Source organism: Seriola aureovittata, chromosome 15, assembly GCF_021018895.1.
Source record: "Seriola aureovittata isolate HTS-2021-v1 ecotype China chromosome 15, ASM2101889v1, whole genome shotgun sequence".
Lineage (NCBI taxonomy): Eukaryota > Metazoa > Chordata > Actinopteri > Carangiformes > Carangidae > Seriola > Seriola aureovittata.
In genome coordinates, this window is record NC_079378.1 from 18,475,360 (window position 1) to 18,495,979 (window position 20,620).

General features: G+C 38.9%; 2 protein-coding genes across 25 annotated transcripts in view; both read left to right on the forward strand.

Annotated features, from left to right (window-relative positions):
- Positions 1 to 1,907: 1,907 nt before the first annotated feature.
- Positions 1,908 to 15,939, forward strand: sytl2a (synaptotagmin-like 2a). 8 transcript variants are annotated; one of them, XM_056396449.1, is made up of 17 exons: positions 1,908 to 1,996; positions 3,760 to 4,139; positions 4,371 to 4,525; positions 5,579 to 5,702; positions 7,193 to 7,262; positions 8,250 to 8,334; positions 9,335 to 11,071; positions 11,731 to 11,832; positions 12,351 to 12,439; positions 12,642 to 12,746; positions 13,004 to 13,173; positions 13,394 to 13,496; positions 13,603 to 13,764; positions 13,851 to 13,947; positions 14,036 to 14,138; positions 14,228 to 14,433; positions 15,495 to 15,939. In XM_056396449.1, the coding sequence occupies exons 2-17, from the start codon at positions 4,039 to 4,041 to the stop codon at positions 15,641 to 15,643; spliced, it is 3,558 nt and encodes a 1,185-aa protein (XP_056252424.1). In that variant the 5' UTR covers positions 1,908 to 1,996; positions 3,760 to 4,038; the 3' UTR covers positions 15,644 to 15,939. The 8 variants fall into 8 exon arrangements, with proteins under 8 accessions (XP_056252424.1, XP_056252426.1, XP_056252425.1 ...); XM_056396451.1 differs by having other exon boundaries at positions 9,335 to 10,882; XM_056396450.1 differs by having other exon boundaries at positions 8,253 to 8,334.
- Positions 15,940 to 18,027: 2,088 nt separating this feature from the next.
- The window catches only part of dlg2 (discs, large homolog 2 (Drosophila)), a 213,284-nt gene continuing 210,691 nt past the window's right edge, over positions 18,028 to 20,620 (forward strand). For 16 of the 17 annotated variants that reach the window (XM_056398380.1, XM_056398385.1, XM_056398384.1 and 13 more), the window contains exons 1-2: positions 18,028 to 19,419; positions 20,159 to 20,290. In XM_056398380.1, coding sequence (XP_056254355.1) covers positions 19,401 to 19,419; positions 20,159 to 20,290 — 151 coding nt within the window. In that variant the 5' untranslated portion in view covers positions 18,028 to 19,400. The remainder of the gene's footprint in view (positions 19,420 to 20,158; positions 20,291 to 20,620) is intronic. The other variant, XM_056398381.1, reaches the window with a different exon arrangement.

Consider the following 20,620-nt stretch of genomic DNA (forward strand, 5'->3'; position numbering starts at 1 on the left):
AGGCTTGAGGAACCCACAGGTGCAGCAGCTCATCCATGTGCAACACACACACACACACACACACACACACAGAGGGACCTTGATATAAAAGGTTCATCCTGCTTGGCAAAGCCTCTCCATGAAAAATAAGACGATTCTTTGTTCTGCTGCCACTTCCCCTTCATTTGGATTCAGCAGTAGAAAGATGCATGTGTGTGTTTGTGTGAGACACTGACTTTCATGATATAATTAATTGGCAAGTTAATAAAGGCTTTACTGTTGAACTGAAGCCTTCCTTTTCACAGTGGCCTCCACATAGTTAACCTTATTTGACTATTCCTTATCTTCCAAAGATAAATTGCAGGGGAAACAGTTCATCAGTCACTGATTTAAAAAAACGTTTCCTCTGGATTAGGATTCTCAGAGAAACTAAAAGGTTATTTACAATACAAAATCATGTTTTTAAATTTTTGATTTCAATAAAATAAAGCAGATGCTCCAAAAGGTTTTTTACAGTCTGATTGTCAATAACATGCTTGTAAAATAAAAAAAAAATAAAAAAAATCAAATCAAAGTAAGAAATTTCCATTTTTGAGGTCGTGATGCAAATGTCTAAACTTGTTGAGCAGAAAGTGAATTGTTATGCTGTGAGTTCTTCCTTCTCCTTCTGCCAGGCAGCACCCGAAGTTCCTGAGTTGCAACATCAGTTTGGACCAGATCCTTCCAGATGGTCTGTGGTGTCCCCCCACTGTGGAAACAATATGGACAATCATTCCTATAGGTGGAGGAGGGCTTGATTTGGTGTCTGTGATAAAAACGAACACAGTCTGTGTCTGAGGGCTGAATGATGATGCCGCCTCAGACTAAATGAACTGTTCTGGCTTTAATCAAGAGATTTGACCGAGTGCACACAAGTTAGAGGGGGGTCAACTCCAAACCAGTTTGAACCATTTGCAACCTGAAAAGTAAATAGAGCTCTTCCTCCACCTTGTGGTCAAAAGCTGCAGCTGACGGAGGAGAGTGACTGGTGGTTTTACTCTGTTGCTGCAGCTGGTAGGCTACGTATGTTCTTATTGCCCGTTTTGTTGCACTGTGCAGAGGCCAGTCAAAATGAAGTAAATCATCACAACTTCTAAAAACTGCATCCTCCTTATCAGTGTGCAGTGCAGGCTCAGGTTCAGCATATTCAGTACGTGTGTGTGTGTGTGTGTGTGTGTGTGTGTGTGTGTGTGTGTGTGAGAGAGAGAAAGAGAGAGAAAGAGGAGATGTAAAACTACTTTAAAACCATAACTATATCTTCTTATGGATCAAGACTTCAAATAAAACACATGGAAAGTGTGGGACCTTTAATTAATGCATCAGTATAAAGAATGACAACTGATGCATTACAGTGAGCTGAGGAACACTGACCTTATTAACAAAGAAACAGAAATAGATAAATGAATGTAGAAGTACAAAAATATAGGTACATTTGTAGAAAGGTGGAAATAAGGTAAAGGCATGTATTATTCCCTGGTTAATTACCATCATGTTTTTATTTATTTATCAAGTGTACATTTAATGATTTATTTGTTAATTAATCCTAGCTTCCATTAATCTATTTATAATAGTATTTATCAATTAAACTATTTGTGTATTGATTGATTGATGATAACCATTTCTTTATGTTTTATCACGGTTTCTATCAAGGAATATCTAATAATAAAGATGAAGGTAAAATGCTGTTCAAATATTCACAGAGCAGGTACTGCTCAGCCCACAAGCCTTTACAGAAAAGGTAAAATTACAGCAGTGGAGAACAATGTATTAAAATGTCTAAATGTGGCAGGATTATGGACAATATATATTCTTCCTTACAGGATTGTTTTCCGGTGTGGAAGGTTGATGTGAGTCTTAAAACCTGTGCGCGTAACTGCAGAGCAGACAGGTCAGTAAGTCTGTGTGCAGCTCCTCCCTCCTGCAGCAGCTCATCATCCTGTTGGTTCAACTGGTAGTCAGCAAGGAGCAACGACGAGAGGTGAGCCGACTGCCTTCTGACTTTACGCTCAGATAATATTGTCTTTTCTGTGCTTTCCTCTGTATGTTGTATTAATGTTGTTGTTATACTGTTAAGATTAAGAAGTGGAGCGTCAGAGCAGTTTGTAAGAACACTTGGTGAAAATTAAAGCAAAGGGAGACACCATTATTTTCTGATCCAAATGAGAAATGAGGCTTAAAGAGCAACTGAAAGTTTTGTCAGCTGGTGCCAGAGCAGATTGCAAAATGTATAATATACAGTTTACTTAAGTCAAAACTTCCTCTATATGGTTGATTTGGTTGCTTAACAGCTAAGATCTGATTGTGAAATTCAAATCCATGTAATCCAGCCAGCATTATATGGCTGTACTGGACTGCTGTTGCAGAAACATGATGTTTGGTGTTTTGTCTCTCACAGTAATATGAAAGTGTATGTGTAATCAGAGTCATATAGCTTGTTAAGTCTTAAGGAAATCTGACTGTGATGAGGAAATAAGTCACAGGTATCACAACTACAAGGAAATAACTAAAAACTAAAATGTAGCCCTTTCAGAGAAACTGGATGTGCAACATTCTTCACTGTAAGAAAGTAAAGTACTTTTACTCAGGATTCAGTTTTAATGCAGTCTTGTATTCGAGATTAAGACTCAATTACAACTTCCTTAACTTTTATCATGAATAAAGAATGGGAGCCAACTGCAGTGCAACCACAACTCTTTCTAAAACGATATATATAATAATAACATATAATATAATAACATAACTACCATACTGAATGACACTTCTTTTAGTGAGAACTTTTAGCAAAGGTAAGTGTAGTCACTTTAATAAATGGCAAACTTTAAACCAGTCGAGAGAAAATCGACTTTGATGTGGGTGGACATGGACATTGTTAGAACTTGCAGGCATTCCTCATGGAGATTTTTTCTTCTCTTAAAGGAAAAGCAAAAGCTCTGCTTCGATAAAAAAAAAGAACCTTTAGTTTTAATCTCATTTAAAAGAAATGCATATATCGTTGTTTCACTGCTGATGGGAGCGCAGTTCCCACACTCACTTCAGCTGATGTGTTTCCACATTGTTACTCCTTCTTCTGTGGCAGACAAAGGAATGAAAGACAGAGGTAGTCAGAGGGAAGCAGTGTTTTTAGTGAGGTTAGTCAGCAGTGTGTGAGTGTAGCATGTCAAGGCAAAGGAGCGTTCATGTTTTATCAGGCTTGAAGATCAGACATGTTGCTCTTTACAGGGTGCACCTATACATGTTTTTATTGTGTACTTCTCACACAGAGAGAATGATTACAAGGTGATTACAGGTGATTTATTTGAAACTCAATTTAAATTATCATCTAAAAATGTTGGCCTGGGTTTAAGTTTTTTTTTTTTTTTACAAGGCACTGAGGCTTGTTAACATGCCACCACCCAGGGATACAACTAATGATTATTTTCATTACTGAGCAATCTGCTGATTATTTTTTCAGTAAACATCTACTGGATAGAAAATCAGAAAATTGTGCAAAATTGAGTTTTCTCATTTTGTCCAAACAGAAGACTTTCCCAGGAAACACTGGAGAAACTTGAGGAGTGGTCTTTTATCATTCTTTCTTAAAAATGATTTAGCAACTTTATTATTAAATTGTTGCTGATTAATATGCTGTTGATTGCTTTTAGTGGATCCATTAATTTCCTCTGTTGAACCTAAAAGCAACATTTTTCTGTGAATATTAAATAGTAAAACTATTCCCCCTCAGTTTGTGCTGCTTTCTTTCAGGCTCAATCTGGTCAAAGAAGAGTCAAACATGGCAACAGGAAACAACACCAGCTGAAGCAAAACATATCCAAAACCAGCAAAGCTCCAGAGTAGTAAATAAGGACTGCACTGTCCCAAAATTGTGTTAACTGCTGAAGCTGAGTTGATTTGACTTGGAGAAACAGAACCAGGCCTTTGGGAGCTTCATGAAGAACCATATGAGGTGGTGATCATATTCAGCTGCTAGAGACAAACTCAAAGCAGTGGAAAGCGTCAGCTGAGGACACAGCAGCAGTCAACATGATTGACCTGAGTTTTCTGACAGAGGAGGAGCAGGAGACCATCCTGGCTGTGTTGAAAAGGGATGCTGAGCTGAAGAAGGCTGAGGAGCAACGTGTCCAGTGAGTTGTTCCATGTTTAACAACTCAGCAGAGAAGCACTAACTAATCCCTCACACTTTTAGTTTGGCCTGTTACAGACAAGATTGTGTAAAGAATATATGCCTGCTTTGAATGTTATAGAACTCTAGAAAGTACATTTATCTGCTACCTACAAGTTCCAAAGTGTAGCTTGCAGCATAGCAAACCCTTATATAGTGACTTTACATTTCCCACTTACATGTCTGCAACCAGGAACCTGCAGAAGACTGTTAGTAACAGGGGCCAGCTGAGGTACCTGACTGGAGAGTGGTTCTATGAGACCAAACAGCTTCGCCATCAGGATCGCATCCATGGCTCCGACATCATCAGGGCCTCCATGAGACACACACATAAACCACTAACTATATGTGAGTGTGTTGCAACCACCACTTCTTTGTCATTATGCTCTAGAAACACAGAGTATGAACTTTTTATTTAGATTGTAATCTCAGGTCAGAAGAACCTAAGAATACCAAAGTTGTCAGTTTTCATCTGTCCAGCAGTTTGGTTTTCTGGTGTTTGATGAATATTAGAGCCTCATAAAGTTGGTGCACAGTTTTATTTAGCCATTAGAATAGAATATATTAAAAACTTCCCACTTTTATACGACTGTGTGGGACTGTAGTGTGGATCTGACACCAGTGTTTGTTTGTCTCTCCTGCTATTTGGATCAAGTGAATGGACCCTTGAGTATCCAGGTATAGTAAAAATAAAACCACAGTGATGCTGTGGCTCATCCCTGGAAGCTCACAGTTAAATTCTGCTACTCACAGTTGGCCCTGGGCACACTACATGTAGCCTATGCAGCTTTTTTAAAATCCATTTTTGAAATCTCTTTCTTCTCAAGTCACTGCATCTCATGTGGCCATCATAATCCTCAAGATAAACACGGGGCTTTCTAGACAGAAAAAGTCAGAGCAAAGAGGAGAGAGGGTTCACAGACTTGTTAAATCAATACACATGAGTGAATTCAGACTCTACAGGGGTTCAGCACATGCACACACAATTTGAGAAAATAAGCATTATAGTAGATTTAATAAAATAAATTGCATGTATTTCCTCTGTTTGGTGTCCCATAAACTATAACAGTAACAGAGCAGTGAACAGGCATCTATTTCCACCATAAGTTCAAAATATACTTTATTGATGTGAGGATAAAGTGAAGAATCTTATTTCCTTCCGATGGATTTGCGAAACCTCACACAGGCAAAAACCTGTTTCTGCCCCTACAGCTGGAACAAACTGAAACAGAGGATTAGATAATGCATTTGTTGAGCTCAGTGTATTTATGTGTCTCTGAAACTTTCATGTCAGCAGGTTGTAGACATGTAATTGTGCACCTGTGTGGTAACGAAAACAAATGGTGCGTTAAAATGAATGACTAACTTTCTTTAACAGTTGCTGTTTGTTGTGTGCTGCAGTGGAGCTCTCGCAGATCCTCCCTGAGAAGTCCAGTTTTGTCAGCAGTGAAAATAAGGAAGTGTTTGTCCCACCTGTTCTCTGTGGACTTCTTCAGGAGCCTTACCTGCAGCTCAGCAATGAAAGGTGAGTACTGAGAACCAAAGCAGAAATCTCCCATTTATCACATTTAATTTACATACATACATTTTGAGTGTCAAAATTTAAATTTTCCCCCCAAACCACAACTTCTGCTTAAGTCAGGCTTCGCTAGGTCTTATACTATTAAGGATTATACAATTGATTGATCTATTTAAAAATATTTAATTAATGAATATTTTTAAAATGGATCAAATGACTAAATGGACTGTATGTTAAAGGTGCTGCATGTATGAACTCAAAGAGAAATTATTGTTGTGCTTCACTGTAACCTCTCTCCTCAGCAGGCAGCTGTTGCAGTAGCATTATAAAAGCTCTGCTAAAGCAGAACAGCAGAGAGACACAGTTAGCATTTAGCAGCTAAAGAGACAGATGTTTTGCTCTGAATGAGACCAGATAGATGAATGGATGGAAAATGCATAAATCTCATAAATAGTTTCATTTTGTAGTGGACGATCAACAGCAGATTTATAGACAATTGTGGCTCTAGTGAGTATTTAGTGTATGAGGGACTGGTGGTGTGGGTCATTGATGAAGCTCTGTGTCACAGATATTTTGGGCTTGGGATGCACACACAATACTTCACTTACCTGGATGAGTTTATTGTTGGTTTGGCTCTGCACATGAGATTTGTTGAGAATAAGAGACATATAGAATATGACAGGCTCATCCTTTAAACTGAAGGGTGGAATAACATTGATTTAAAATCAAAAGGAGATTTTTTACAGTGTATTGTTGTCATATGGTGCCTTTTGTTGTGGCACTGTTACACTATATACACTTCAAATGCTAAAAATCCATTTTGGCTCAAGTCAAACTAGTGCATACTTAGAGAAAAATCTTGACTACTGCATCTTTAATTAATCCCTGAGATAAACTTCCAAAATCTCAAACCCCACACACATTTAGAAAACAGTAACTCCATGTAGCATTAACACAACATGTGTGCTGTATGTTTTCAGCAGCATCACATGCTGTAGTAGTAGAGTGGATTATCTGGGCGTGACTGAAACTGATTGGCGTTGTGCACACAGTAAATGGATACTTACTAATTTGCTCCATAGTTCTCAATAATCTTCTTATAAGATCAGGTCTCACATGTTCATGTTTTCGCTGACCGTTGATCACAGTTGTAAATATAATAAACATTTTCTGCTCTGCCTGTGAGGCCTAACCTGCTTGTTCTTAACAGCAACTTTAATTATTTGTCACGTAACATGTGAGATGATCATTTTTGTTGCCGCTTACACATCCACTTGCAGTGACAAGAACAAGAGAGCAGGCATTGTTTAGGAACTGATATCGTTATGCCATTGACCACTGACCAAACCATGTCTGTTGTAGAAGGGAGTGTAATGTACTTTGATGAGCACACAAATTTTCCAAATCAAAGATTTTTGAAAGATCTGGAAAATTTCAAGCTGCATATCCTAAATTCAGAAATTTTCAACACATAATGTTAATCTCTGTTTATATAGGTATCAGAAACAGAACCCCGATGACACACCACAAGACACACCTAAACCAGTTTTGCAGTCACCCACAAAGGTAGGATCCTGTCTGGAGAAACTTCTCTGTGTACTAGGTGTTAGACAGAATACCACAAAACTGAGTATAGTCCTGGTCAATATCACTACAATATCACTACATCTTTTGACTAATTAAACTATAATGAAAGGGCCATATAAAAGAACCAACTGCAAAAAATGTCAGTAGTTCTTAGATTCCATTCTATTATTTATTTTTTATATTTTGTATGTCCATCCTTATTTAAAAACTATTATTTTATTTATTCAAATAAAAATTCTTCTCAACTATTCTTTGCTGGAATGGTTTTGTTGCTCTACTTTCCACTTTAAAATACTCGGGGGATATGGTTTCACTTTATTTTTCTTGTGATTTTTTTCAGTGTGTTAAGGATTTTTGTTATGTTAGAAAATTCCTCTCCTGCCAAGCTTCTTGAGACTGGGAGTCATCCTTTCATTCAATATTATTTATAGGGCCATCTCTACATGTCATCTCCCGTCCACCTTTTTCACTCATGCAGCCCCATATCAGCCAACTCCTCAGTCTTTCACTGTCAGCACTGTGCAGTCACTGTGGTAACCTCCTGGCTGATCCACAGCAAACCTGCTGGACCCCATCTGATCCAAACTAATTCATTTTGGTTTCATCTGAACAAAGAATGAGCTGTCAACCTCCACCAGTCTTTTCATATTCATTGGCAAAGTTTAATTTGCAGTTTTGAACCTTGTTCATAAGCATTAATTGAAAATCATACATAGCCTATAATCAAATGTGTTGCAGTGATCAAAGGTAAACTTACTTTTGTTGCATTGAGGTTGTACTTGGTAATATATATAACATGTTTTTAAGTACACATAAGATAAAGACCCTACACTTGTGCCTAAAAAATATAAAAAATCTTCGTAAGATGACACAGTTTTGAAACATTTAACATTTTAGTGATACTGACCATGGGTGACCTCAGTACTGTTGTGTACTGTTTGTACTAATCTTTCTCTTTTGTTGAAGAAGAGAAAGAATCCTTTCAATATCAAGCTCGAGGACAGACAGTTACTGGATAGAGCAGTGGATCAAACCCAGACACCAAATGAGGGTGAGTTTTTGACATCAACATCAGCTTGCGCTATTTTAAATATGCATTCTGATTACTTTTTCTATTGTGATGTAATGATATATCATGTGTTATGTTTTGTATTGAGTGGCTGCTCGATGGCCAAATCATGAACGCTGTAACATTACAAACCAATGTAAGTCCTGTTTTAGTGATCTTTTTGACATCCAGGTGTGTGGGTCCTTTACTCTGCAGCTGCTTCAACCTTTGGTGTGAACAGCATGTTAGCATGAGCAGTGGTTGCATGGCAGTTAAAGGCATTACTGGTTTGTCATTTCTAACAGTTTTATAATCTGAGTTTCTTCCAACTTGTTTTCACACAGCGGTACAGGTAAAATCACATGAAAGACATGACATGAGCCAGTGATCCGTGACCACAGATTTTCCCAGGGGTTGTCAAAGTGAAGGGAAGTCCAGATACATGAGCCTGCCAGACTAGCCAGGGGATTACACAGAAATACATTCCAAAGCCTTAATCTGTACTGCATGACTTGTAGCTGCTGGAAATATTTCACATGAGCTGTGGAAACAATGTTTTTATGTTGAAACTATATAATAAGAAGGAAACAATGGCTCAGCAGGATTTAACAGTTTTAGGTGCTTCGGTTAGTTTTAAATACAATATATACAGGTAGGTATTTTAGTGTACTGGTTCCTTTCAGGGAGGAAATCAGAAATCAATTAAAATGAAACCATGTCAGAGGTTATGAGGGAATGGTTTTTGGTTGCACCTACTGCTAACAACTCATAGATGTCTAAAACATGACAAGACTAAAGTCCACCACTAATGAAGACTGGAATCAAAAGTAATATAGGAAATGAAAATCCTTCGGCAAGAGTGTTTAATGGCTAACTAGTGCAGTTGCTGAAGGACACCATTGGTTAAACTTTCTGTTTGAAATAAACACACCACCAATTATCTCTATGACAAAAAGCAGAGTGTTTTTGACTGAAATAGTGTTCTTTTTTTTTGTTTTTTCAGAGCCTTTACCATCATCCGACAGCTCCATTTGTTATGCTAGTAACCTTAGACAAGACCCTAATAGCCTGATCGCCCATAATGCATCTGTTCCCATGCCAATGCCTGAAAACAAAGCAGTCAACACCAGTTCTCAGGACTGTTTTGTTGAAGTAGATGGACCAGGGGGTAGAAAGACTCACCCTGATGCTCCACAGGGCATCCTCAAGCACTTCTCTACTTCTAGCTCCACAGACTCTCTGTTCTCTCATCTGGACCTGCAGAGTCCAGTTAATCTGGATTCTCCCACTGAGACCTGGATAGACAAGAAGCAGGTGAGGTTCAGCACCATGGTCAGTCACAGTGGAGAGGAGTGGCAGGATGGGGAGGAACTGGGAGAGCACAGGAATTCTCAGACATATGTCGAGAGCATAAAAAATCTGTCAGTTCAAAAGGAAATGACAGGTGAGGATACTGCTGGCAGGTCCCAAGAAAAGATTTTGTCACCACAGACTGGATGTAGTCTCTCTGTACATTTATTAAAAGAAGATGGCACTTATAGAGCTAATCCAGTCCTCATCTATGAGGAGACAGATGACTCTTTAACCGGTTCAGTACCAGAGTCAGGGGAAAACAGCATCGCTCCAAAGCAGCAGGTGGGTGCTCCAGTTTCTCCTCCCAGACAGCCTCGTTCCAGTCCTCAAAAGGACAGGCCAGCCAAGATCAGTGACCTTAAGCATTTCTGGGAGTCAGAGCATACAGGACCCAGGGTAATCGCTGCAAAGGTTAGGGAAGCCTCAAGCAGCTCAGTACCCCCTAACAAAGTGGTTACCCCACAGTCTGATCCAACCACATCCTTATATAAGAGAGAGACGTATGAAGAAGAGGCACAAACTTCTCAACACAAAACCAACTCCAGTGAGGTCTTGAAATCATTGAAATTGACAGACAAGGGTTTTTTCAGTGAGGGTCCAGATGGGTCACAGCTGAGGAGTCCTGATAATACAGGGGATGCACAGTCAATACCGTGTCACCAATACTATTCCAAGGCTGATATAGAGTCTCAAGAAAGATCCCTCAGTCCTAGTAAATCCCAAACACCAAAATCAAAAGACCAGGAGGATGAAGTCAGGAGGAGTCCATCCAAGACCTACCACCCAAGAGTCCTACCAAGAGAGTCCTCCAGTCCTGAGAGATCCAGACTAGAGGGTTCCCCCTTGAAAACCTTTCCAATAGACATTGAACCTCAAACTAAGGTTGTTGAAGAGCAACAAGGGAAGCCGAGTCCCTCACATGGAGCAAAGCAAACAGTGGTGACAGATACTAAACCTTGCAAAGACATCACATCAAGTCCTCTACCTTTACATCCAGAGGACAGAGGGGCTTACTTTGTTAATTTAAATACACAACAAAGTAATTCAAGCTCCTCTAGTTCAAAACAATACAAAAAATCTTCAGAAAAAAAACTGGGAACCTTTACAAGCCTCGCCAGATCTTTCATCAATCAGGATTTCCAGCACTACCTTGGGCCACAGGAGAAGGCCCATGTCCCACCTTTTCACCAAGACAAAGGTATTGCTGAGGAGAGTGATGCGGCACGCAAACCACAAAGTGCCCTCAGCAACCTTGTAGGAAACCATAGTTACAGTCCCACTGAGGGGAATCCTACTAGAACCAGTTCTTGGATTGTGCAAAAGAAAGAAGGAAACTCGAGCCAAGACACAACCAGGGCCTGGTCCCTGTCTCGGGCAAGTCCAGGCAGTGAGCCTTTTAATTCTCTATTCACTTATATTTCTTCAAGCTATTGATTGAGAAATGGAAACCCCAGTTAATGCATTAACATTTCAGTGAGTCTGACTTGACTAAGAGTTAGTATACTTGCCCTGACAGATTCCTAATTTTCAAAATTCTTACATGTTTGTACAATCTGCTGTTTGACCTAAATTTTTCTTTTGTATTTCCTCTTTCTTTCCTCTTTCCTCTTGTGTATCTTTACAAAACTGTAGAACAAATATTTATTTGTGTTATTTAATTATTTATTAAATTTTTACTTCCTTTAACCATTCTAATCAGTAGAAAACAATTTAGTTAAATGTAGTTTTGCTTGTAATTAAAAAGCTGCCGATGCATTAGATATGTGGTTTGTAATAAGCAGCTAATCACCACTACAAAGATTCAAATTGGTGTTACCAACAGCACGAGTCCTGTTATTTGCTATGGTGACTGAATCCTTTATACATCTTAAATTGATTTGCTAATCATTATATTTATATATATACTTATATACTTAAATAAACCAGCACTTGTTCCACTTGTTTTCTACTCACTGAAACAGAAGCGTTGTTATTTCATATGGTTGCTTAGTAAATCATCTGTGTTGAGTCCGTTTCCCAGAGCTGATCGTGTTTCGTTTGTGGCAGGTTATGATGATTGTTCTAGTCCCGTCATGTCAGCTCTGAAACGATTATCTTTGAGGAGTACATCTTCATTCAAAAGTCTGGAAAACCTCACCTCACAATCAAGTAACACAACTTTTTTTTTTTTTAGACTCTGCACCTGTGGTGCTTAATACAGTTGATGGTTATGACACTTTATTGTATTGTCCATGTACATGATTTCCACAAAATAAAATAAAACAAAATCATGTTACAGGATATAATTGTATATGGCAGTGATGTATAACTAATGGCCTTATTTCGTATTAAGAAATTAGGACCAAAATAACTCAAGAAACAAATGAATTTATGTGTGGATGATGGTAAACATAGTCCTCTCTTTATATAAACATTTATAGTATCAGTACATGCACAGGCTGGGCAATGATTTAAAGGAGAAGTTTGTAAGTTTTGCTATTGCTACATAACTAAAATTAGTAGGCCTATTAACAGCTGTTTACTTACCGGTCTAGAAGAAACATTGAGTGTTGAGTTCAGCATCAAACTTAATCCCTTAAAAAATTTAATTAGCATCCTTTTGAAATTCAATACTCATTATAATGTATGTTCATTGTAAGAGATTCAAGGTCATGTCTTTCTTCCAGTTTCTTCTCTTCCACCATCAGCCTCCACTCTCTCCAACTCAGAGCCAATAAAAAGCAGTGTGTCGGTGCCTGTTCTACAGCAGGACGAGGTAAATCTCTCCTGACTGACTGAACTCAAAACAAAAGTATGATATCTAGTATCCAGCATCTACAATTTAGTGAACTGATATATTTAAAACTTTACTGATAACGTAAGAACGAAATGATTTTTTTTCCTCTCATCACTGATTCTGTGAGTGATTTTTTCTCACCATTTTTTCATGCTTTTCTGGTTTTGTCTCATTTTATCAGACAGACAGTGACAGCACTTTTGAGACTAACTTGGGCATGAGGAGAAACACAGGCAGCTCCACGTCTAACACAAGTCTCTCCTCAGGAATGGCCTCCATGTTGTTTGTATGTCCACATTCACTTAACTAGATAACACGTTTCTGATAAAAACACACAGAGCAATTATCCTTTAATTTAAAAGAAAATGCTTCATGTTCATGCTCCAGTTAGAGTGAGCTTCAGGTCAGTAATTTGGTACAATGGAGTTGTAGTATATAAAGGTGTGGTAACATTTGATATTGTCACTGTAGTTGTTGATAGCTGCCATAAAATAACCAGAGAGGATGATGTTTTCTCTCCTGTGTCATGTTATGATCGAGCAGGACAGCAGCAGCATCAGCAGCCTTCACCATGCAGTCTTTGGTGACATTGAAATTCAGGGAAACATCCAGTTAGCTGTGAACTACATCCAGAAGCTTAGAGAATTTCACATCTTTGTGGTGCACTGCAGGGAGCTGGCCATTGCCGACACCAAGAAGAACCGCTCTGACCCGTAAGTTCACCGTATGATCACGGTTGTAAAGGTAGAGGAAATGTTATACCATCCGGTGAATATGTGACATAAAGGCTGGAGGAAAAGCACTGGCTGGCCAGAAAAGAGGATGAAACATGTATCACATTTGTCATAACAGTGTCATAAATTTCCTGTCAGCAATTATAATGATTCTCTTTTTTAGTTTAGAATGGGAAAGTGACTACTGTCTTTTTTACAGCTATGTGAAATGTTATCTTCTCCCTGACAAAACAAAGTTGGGAAAGAGGAAAACCACTGTAAAAAAGAAAACTTTAAACCCCACCTACAACGAAATCCTCCGGGTAAGAATTCCATGTTTGGTCTTTTACACATTTCTCTTATGTCAAATACTTTTTTTTACAAAGTGTTTGTTGCCTTCTTCTACTTCTTCTTCTTCTTCTTCCATAGTTCAAAGTAATAATGGAGGTGTTGAAAACTCAGAATTTAAACATTTCTGTGTGGCACAACGACACCTTTGGACAGAACAGCTTCCTGGGCGAGGTGGAACTGGACTTGTCAGAGTGGGACTTCAGCAACACACAGATAAATGAATACACATTAAAAGCCAGGGTAAAGGCTTGATTTCCTTAAGCAGCCTCTGAGTATTGCCGAAGTTATTTTAATAGAAATTCACTCACCAAAGCTCAATTCTTCAGGTGTCAGCACAAACCTCAGCTCTGTCTTCCTCACATCTGATGGATGGCAGAGGATTAATGAAAGTCGCCCTGAGATTTCTGCCGCAGACAACCAACAGTGAGCTGATGATTCCTCAGCTTCTATCAATTATTTCCTTTCCTTTTAATTATTATCAGCACTTATTGTGGTCTGACTGCATCCACAGGTAAGAGAACATCTAAGATGGCGACTGGTGAAGTGCAGATTTGGGTGAAAGACTGCAAGAAACTCCCTTCAGTCAGAGGAGAAATCAACCCGTTTGTGAAATGGTAAAATGTACTGCCTATGGAAACAGTCAAAGTGTTCAAAATGAAATAAATAAATGAGTACATTTAAAGTTCCTTTTCTTCTGCTACAGCACCGTACTTCCTGACACAAGCTGGAAAAGCCGTCAGAAGACCAGGGTGGTGAAGAGAACAGCCAACCCAATGTTCAACCACACCATGGTGTATGATGGCTTCCGAACAGAAGACCTCAGAGAAGCCTGTGTGGAGATCACAGTGTGGGATCACGAACGACTGAGCAGCCACTACATAGGAGGCCTGAGGCTTGGACTAGGGACAGGTGAAATTCGACTCCACTGTTACTTTTTTCAAACACAGTTACACCTACAGTCTGGATGCTTTTGATATTTGAGTTTCAACCTGGGAATTTCCATGTGGGATTAAAGTGCAATCTGAATTTCATTACATGCAGTAAAGATCAGATCAGATCAGTTCAGATCAGATCTTTACTCTCCCTCAAGAGAAGATTATCTTTGCAGCATAAAAACATAAACACAATAAAAACACAATAGGACAAGTGCTACGGTATAGAATGCAATAAAAGGTCCATGTCATAAAGACAAAGAAACAGTAAGAAAAGGGATAATGGAAAGTGCTAAACTGTGCAGGGAACCAATAGGCAGTTTATGGCATATTAGAATTAAGATGCCTTATTACATGTAGAACAAATCAAAGCTTGATCATATTACAGCTATCTTTTATAAACCTTTGACTAGAGAGAAGGATTTAGCTTTTACTACAAACAATGTTGATTCCCAAACCAACAAATCTATGATGTGTCTGTAAAATAACACCATGAACTTTCTGATAACATTAGAAACATTTAAATATCGAAAATACAGCCTTTGTTGCCCTTTGTTGCATGTTATCTCAGTGTTCAACTTAATTTCTCCTCAGTATAAACACCAATGTACAGACAGCTGTCTGGAGTTCCACTTCCTGTCCTTTAAGAAAATTCAGAGAAGATAGAAGTGATGTTTCTTCTGAAGTCAGTAACCAGCTGTAGAAATGTTTAGTCTCAGACAGTGATCATGTCTAGAACTGTGGATGGATATACTGCCCAGATAATGAACAAACTTTACATATTATTACATTTACACTTTTGTTTACACATTAGTGAAGACATTTCTGGAGATGGTCTAGAACACCCAGTCACACTCCCTTCACAGTGAGGGTTGTTTACATCTATGTTATATTATGTTATATTTTTTGTCTATATAATATTTTAAGTGTAAATGGGGTCTTTGTTTCTCCCTTACATACAGAAGCATCAATCATTCTAACATGAGTTTCCATTATTAGCTTCATACGAAGAAAATCTTTTCTGTGCCTTCTATGCAGGAAAGAGTTATGGGATGGACGTGGTTTGGATGGATTCAACGACAGATGAGGCAAATTTATGGCAGAGGATGTTACAGTCTGAAGGTGAATGGGTGGAGGATGTTTTACCTCTGAGAATGTTGATGTTAGCAAAAAGCATGTCAATGTGAGACTGAATAAGATGTGTTGCTAAATGAATGGAAATGTTATAGGAGCACACTGCATATACATCTGGCTGGATCTACATACACACTATACCTTAATGAGCAACTTGTATGTATCTGTATAACTGATGATCATTGTATGATACATTAATGCACAATCTAATGTGGCAGAGGATACAATCTAACTTATAAAACATAATCGTTTTAATCTGAATATTTGATCTGAGCAGTTATTATAATCCCGTTGTTCTGATTACTGCATCAAGCACTTCTTATTTTCAATAAACAGAATATTAATGCAACTTGTTATTGTTGTTATATATTTGGTGGTAAAATGAATTCACTTGAGATGTTCCTTCATCTTTGAAAAGTCAACACTTTATAATATATAATACAGTTGAGTTAACTATACCAGACAATAGTCATCATAAATATTCACCTCTGAAACAGCAATAATCTTATTTCTTTTGTAGTTTTCACAACATGTGTGTTTTACAGCTACACTATCAAACCAGCTCCTCACTACAACAAACTCTGGTGTGAAATTTTAATTATTTAAACAAGCCGACACTACCTGCTGCTTTTAGAGCCATCCTCCTCTATCACAAACCTGGACATGTTCATCTGTGATTCTCTTTGGCAGTAACTGCAAATTAAGAGCATTATTCATCAAGAAGCAATAGTGTCACACAAATTCTTAACACAGATTTTGAAGCTGCAATGGCCAGCCGAAAAGGCTTCTTTAAGCGTCTGAAGCCAGGCAGGAAGCACAATAAACGCAGAATCTAAGGGTAGCTCAAAATGATATTGTGTGTTGCTGTTATATACTCTCTTCAAATTAGAGTACTCTCCAGCAACAGATACAGATTAGATGTACCATCTCTCTTGACAGTCAGATCTGCTGTTGAGCCAAAAATCAACAACTGAGATAAATATTCCCAAGACCTACAACCAGTTACAACCACACAAGGCTGAGACTTAACAAAAAAAACATTGATCTAGCCTATTCCATACTGAAACATCTCAGTAAAATATGAAAATCCTACCTCAATAAAGCCATAGATGATAACTAAATTTATATTTTGTGCAGTATGTGTATTTGAGATTCAACCTTTATGTAATAATAATAATAATAATAATAATAATAATAATAATAATGATAATGATAATGATAATGATAATAATAATAATAATAATTCTTTTTCAATCCCAAATTATGGAAGTCAGAAGAATTTTCATATTTCCTAGTGCATTCAGTGCAGCCATACTTCACCTCTCACCTTCGCACAGGTCTACAGCTGTCTGATTGGTTTATCCGCCCTGATGCGACAAGAAATCCCGTTGTACTATTGGTTTTCACGTCCTGTCAATCGAGATGGGAGGCAGCTAACCAGCTTCCTGCCTCATCGTTGCTAAGGTAAGTTAAACAGCTGCGTCAAGTGTACCGCATTTCGCTCTGAAGTCAGGCCACTGTGCCATCAAAATAAAAGTATGAAGCTGGCTTCTTTGGGGGAAAAAAGCAATTTGATTTGCTGTTGGGGTGTTTAGATGTGTCAGAAGTTAACATTGGTCTCTCTCCTTATTCCATACTGAGATGTCTCAGTGAAATATGAAAATCCTACCTCAATAAACCCATAGATAATAACTAAATTTATATACATTTTATGTACAGTATGTGTATTTGTATTGTATGAGATTCCAACCTTTATAATAATAATAATAATAATAATAATAATAATAATAATAGTTTTTTCCAATAATAATGATGTGATGCTTGTTGTATCAGTGTTGTCTCACACCCGTGATTTCTATTAGTTAGAGGTGATACAAATGCTGGTTTCCTTGGAGCTATAACCGTGCGTAATGAGGCATATCTGGATACGTTTGCGCTTTTATGTATGGAGTTGGAAGTGTTATTTGCCCTCCACTTATAGGGAAGTGGAAGTCAGCATCCTGGAACATTTTACCGCTATTAAAATTGTATTCCACGTGAGCCACTGTGTGACTTTTGACTGACTTGTGTTTAATAATGTATAATGTTAAAGATATGTGGCTCTTTCTGTAAGTTTTACACCTTGCAAATTATAATATGGTTCCTCTTAGCTTTCAAAAACAATACAATAACCAGGATCGCCTGTGTGTAGGATTATTTTTATGTTTAAAAATTCTCAAAGACCGCTAATTTAGACATTTTAATGCTGCAATTTAACTCACACTGTGTCTCTTCTTTACATATTACTCAGCATATAAATATAAAATTGTAAACAGCCGTTCGTTTCGCTTGAGCTGTAATTCCGTTTGACAGCAACACATAATATATTGTTAAATAGTATGTATTATTTTGAAAGCTATACACGGAAGTACCATTGCTCACTGTCGCTGACTTGTTCCTCACGCTTAAAACTGTTGGTGATGCTGTCAGTTCATATGGCTAACGCTACGGTACAGTACCTTGTTAAACAGTAAAGAGATGTGGCAGCTCAAGGACAGTGCAGAGTTTTATCAGGAGCAATTCCCTCTGCATGCATAGTCTCCATTTTACGGAATATGACAATTCATGGAGTCGTTTGAGAGCCATGCGTTTTCTCCTACAGTTGGCAGGCAGGTATTTTCCTACAGCCAGGCGTCGCACTGGAAACGCATTATTTCATTAGGCACCACGGCTGGCTGGTGATTTTGCATGGGTGCTAGCTAACTAGTGGACAACACTCATGTTTGCATTTTTGCGTAGAAGCAACATTGTCATTATCAGGCAGTGTCTAAGGCCTTCGTTTTGATTTCATGAAATGTCTTTGCCCACCTCATGGGGAGGGGGGTGGGGTGGTGGGACACGCACGTCCCTCCGTAAGTCTCAACTTCCAGACATGAACTCTTAAATGACTGTTACGTGTTAGGTGATATTTCCGTAATCGGTGTACAATGAAAATGCGGAGACAAGTGACATTTATTTATAAACTCCTCATTCACTCGGCGCCTGGCTTACGGTCGTAGTGTACCGTTTATCCTGCGGCTGGGTTTTTAGGCAATTAACAGAAACTTAACGTGTAGACTCTGAGGCAAGACAAACAATGTGGACCGGGTCTTAAGACAGAGGACCAACTCAAGACTGTCACACCACACCGGCTGTGTGTCACTGAGGACGAAGCTGAGAGTGTTAACCCACGCCAACCCTCAGACTCCACAGCTCCTCCTCACCAGTGGACACTGAACGAGCTTTTCTACACACTCTTCGTACGTGAGGACGTCCAGGCTCTGTGTCCACCCGTCTGACGGTCAGTTTGTTAGAGGCTTTGGGGACCAGCATTGAATCAGCCATGACAAGGCACTTCTGAAGTCTGTCATCTCTTCAGCTAATGGATGTTTTTTTGATGTGAATCCAGGCTGAAGTAATGCACAACTTCATGTCCAGAATGTGTTAAAATCAAGGGTTCTCAAATCCAGTTTTCAGATCAAGGACCCTTAAATTACTGCACATACAGACATGACAACAGGGGACCTCATCTGAGCCTCTTGTGGATTACTGTTGGTACTGTCATCTGGGACAGAGACTCCTGGAATCACATTATTTCATATTTGTTTTCCCCCTTCACTTTGTTGAGCACAGACCCCTGGATACACACTGAGAGGCCTCCTGATAGTCCTTAGACTCCACTTTGAGATTCACAGGTAAAAGTTCTTTCCCTCCAAGAAAGAACTTTTTGACCATGCACTGAAGACTGAGCTGGAAGCCTTACCGAGGGTCAAGCACTACACTGAGTCAGCCATGCCTATCAGAAAAAAAGGTAAGTTATTGTCTGTGCCACAGGTATTAAGAGTGAACTCCTCCAGCTTTCATCAAACCCTTTAAATACTAAATGTGAAAGACCAGGATGGTGTCATATCACCACATTGTAACTGTCTAACTCGAACTTGGTTGTCCAATCTTTTGGGTTCTAGTGGCCTGAGAATATACTGCTAAACGTTTATGGACACATCTCCCAACAAACAACAATGTTCTTCCAACTTTGTGGCAACAAAATGCTCAAAGACAGCTCCATAAAGAAGTTGCTCTCTCATTTGGTGTGGCAGAACTTGACTGGCCTGCAAAGAGCCCTGACCTCAACCCATCCAACACCTCTGGGATGAACTTGAACCCCGATTGCAACCCAGACCTGACCCCCAACATCAATATTGAACCTTACTTATGATCTTGTGGCTGGATGGGAGCAAATTCCTGCAGCCAGGAAAACCTGTTCATCTATCACATACGGCTGGAGTGCTGGGGTGTCCACATTCTTTTGGCCATATATTGTATGCCATCCTTTGTCCCTTTCTGATAAACTGTGAGCAGGGTCTATTCTCTTTGCAGTGTGGTGTGAGTACAACTATACGGCAAACCAACCTTTATACACTAACCTTTATACACACATAATACTGTCACATCACACTGAACATTGTCTGATTGATGTATGAAGAATGTATATATTATATGAACAAACCAATGAAACTCCACAGATGCTTTTATCTGCCCCTCCTCTGCAGACACAGCTCGAGCCTTGGGGCTTTTAGAGGAGTACTGCACTAAACTGAGGAAGCTGGAAGAGCAGCAGCTCAAAACTGCCATTCAGAGGGTGATGGGGATTTTCAAAAGCAACCTGTTTGAAGCTCTTCTTGGTAAGTCAGCAGAACACAACCAATTCACCAAGCAGCTGTTGTTTTCTGTCAAGTTCATATTGTTGTGGTTTTCAGAAAAACAGTGTCAGATTTTTTATGTTAAAAGTGTTTTTGTGACTGATTGGCTGTCATTTAGTTGGAGTTTACAGAATAATGGGATGGTGTGTGAAAGTAATTCACAGGATCACACGATGACTGCAGTCTTCCTGATGCATCCACAGTTTGATCAGTCCCGTCTTTACATTTGCACACAACCAACTTCAGGGCTACAGGAGGGCGGTCGCAGTTGAAGTTGATGAGAGAAAGCACTGTATTTAATAATTACCATAT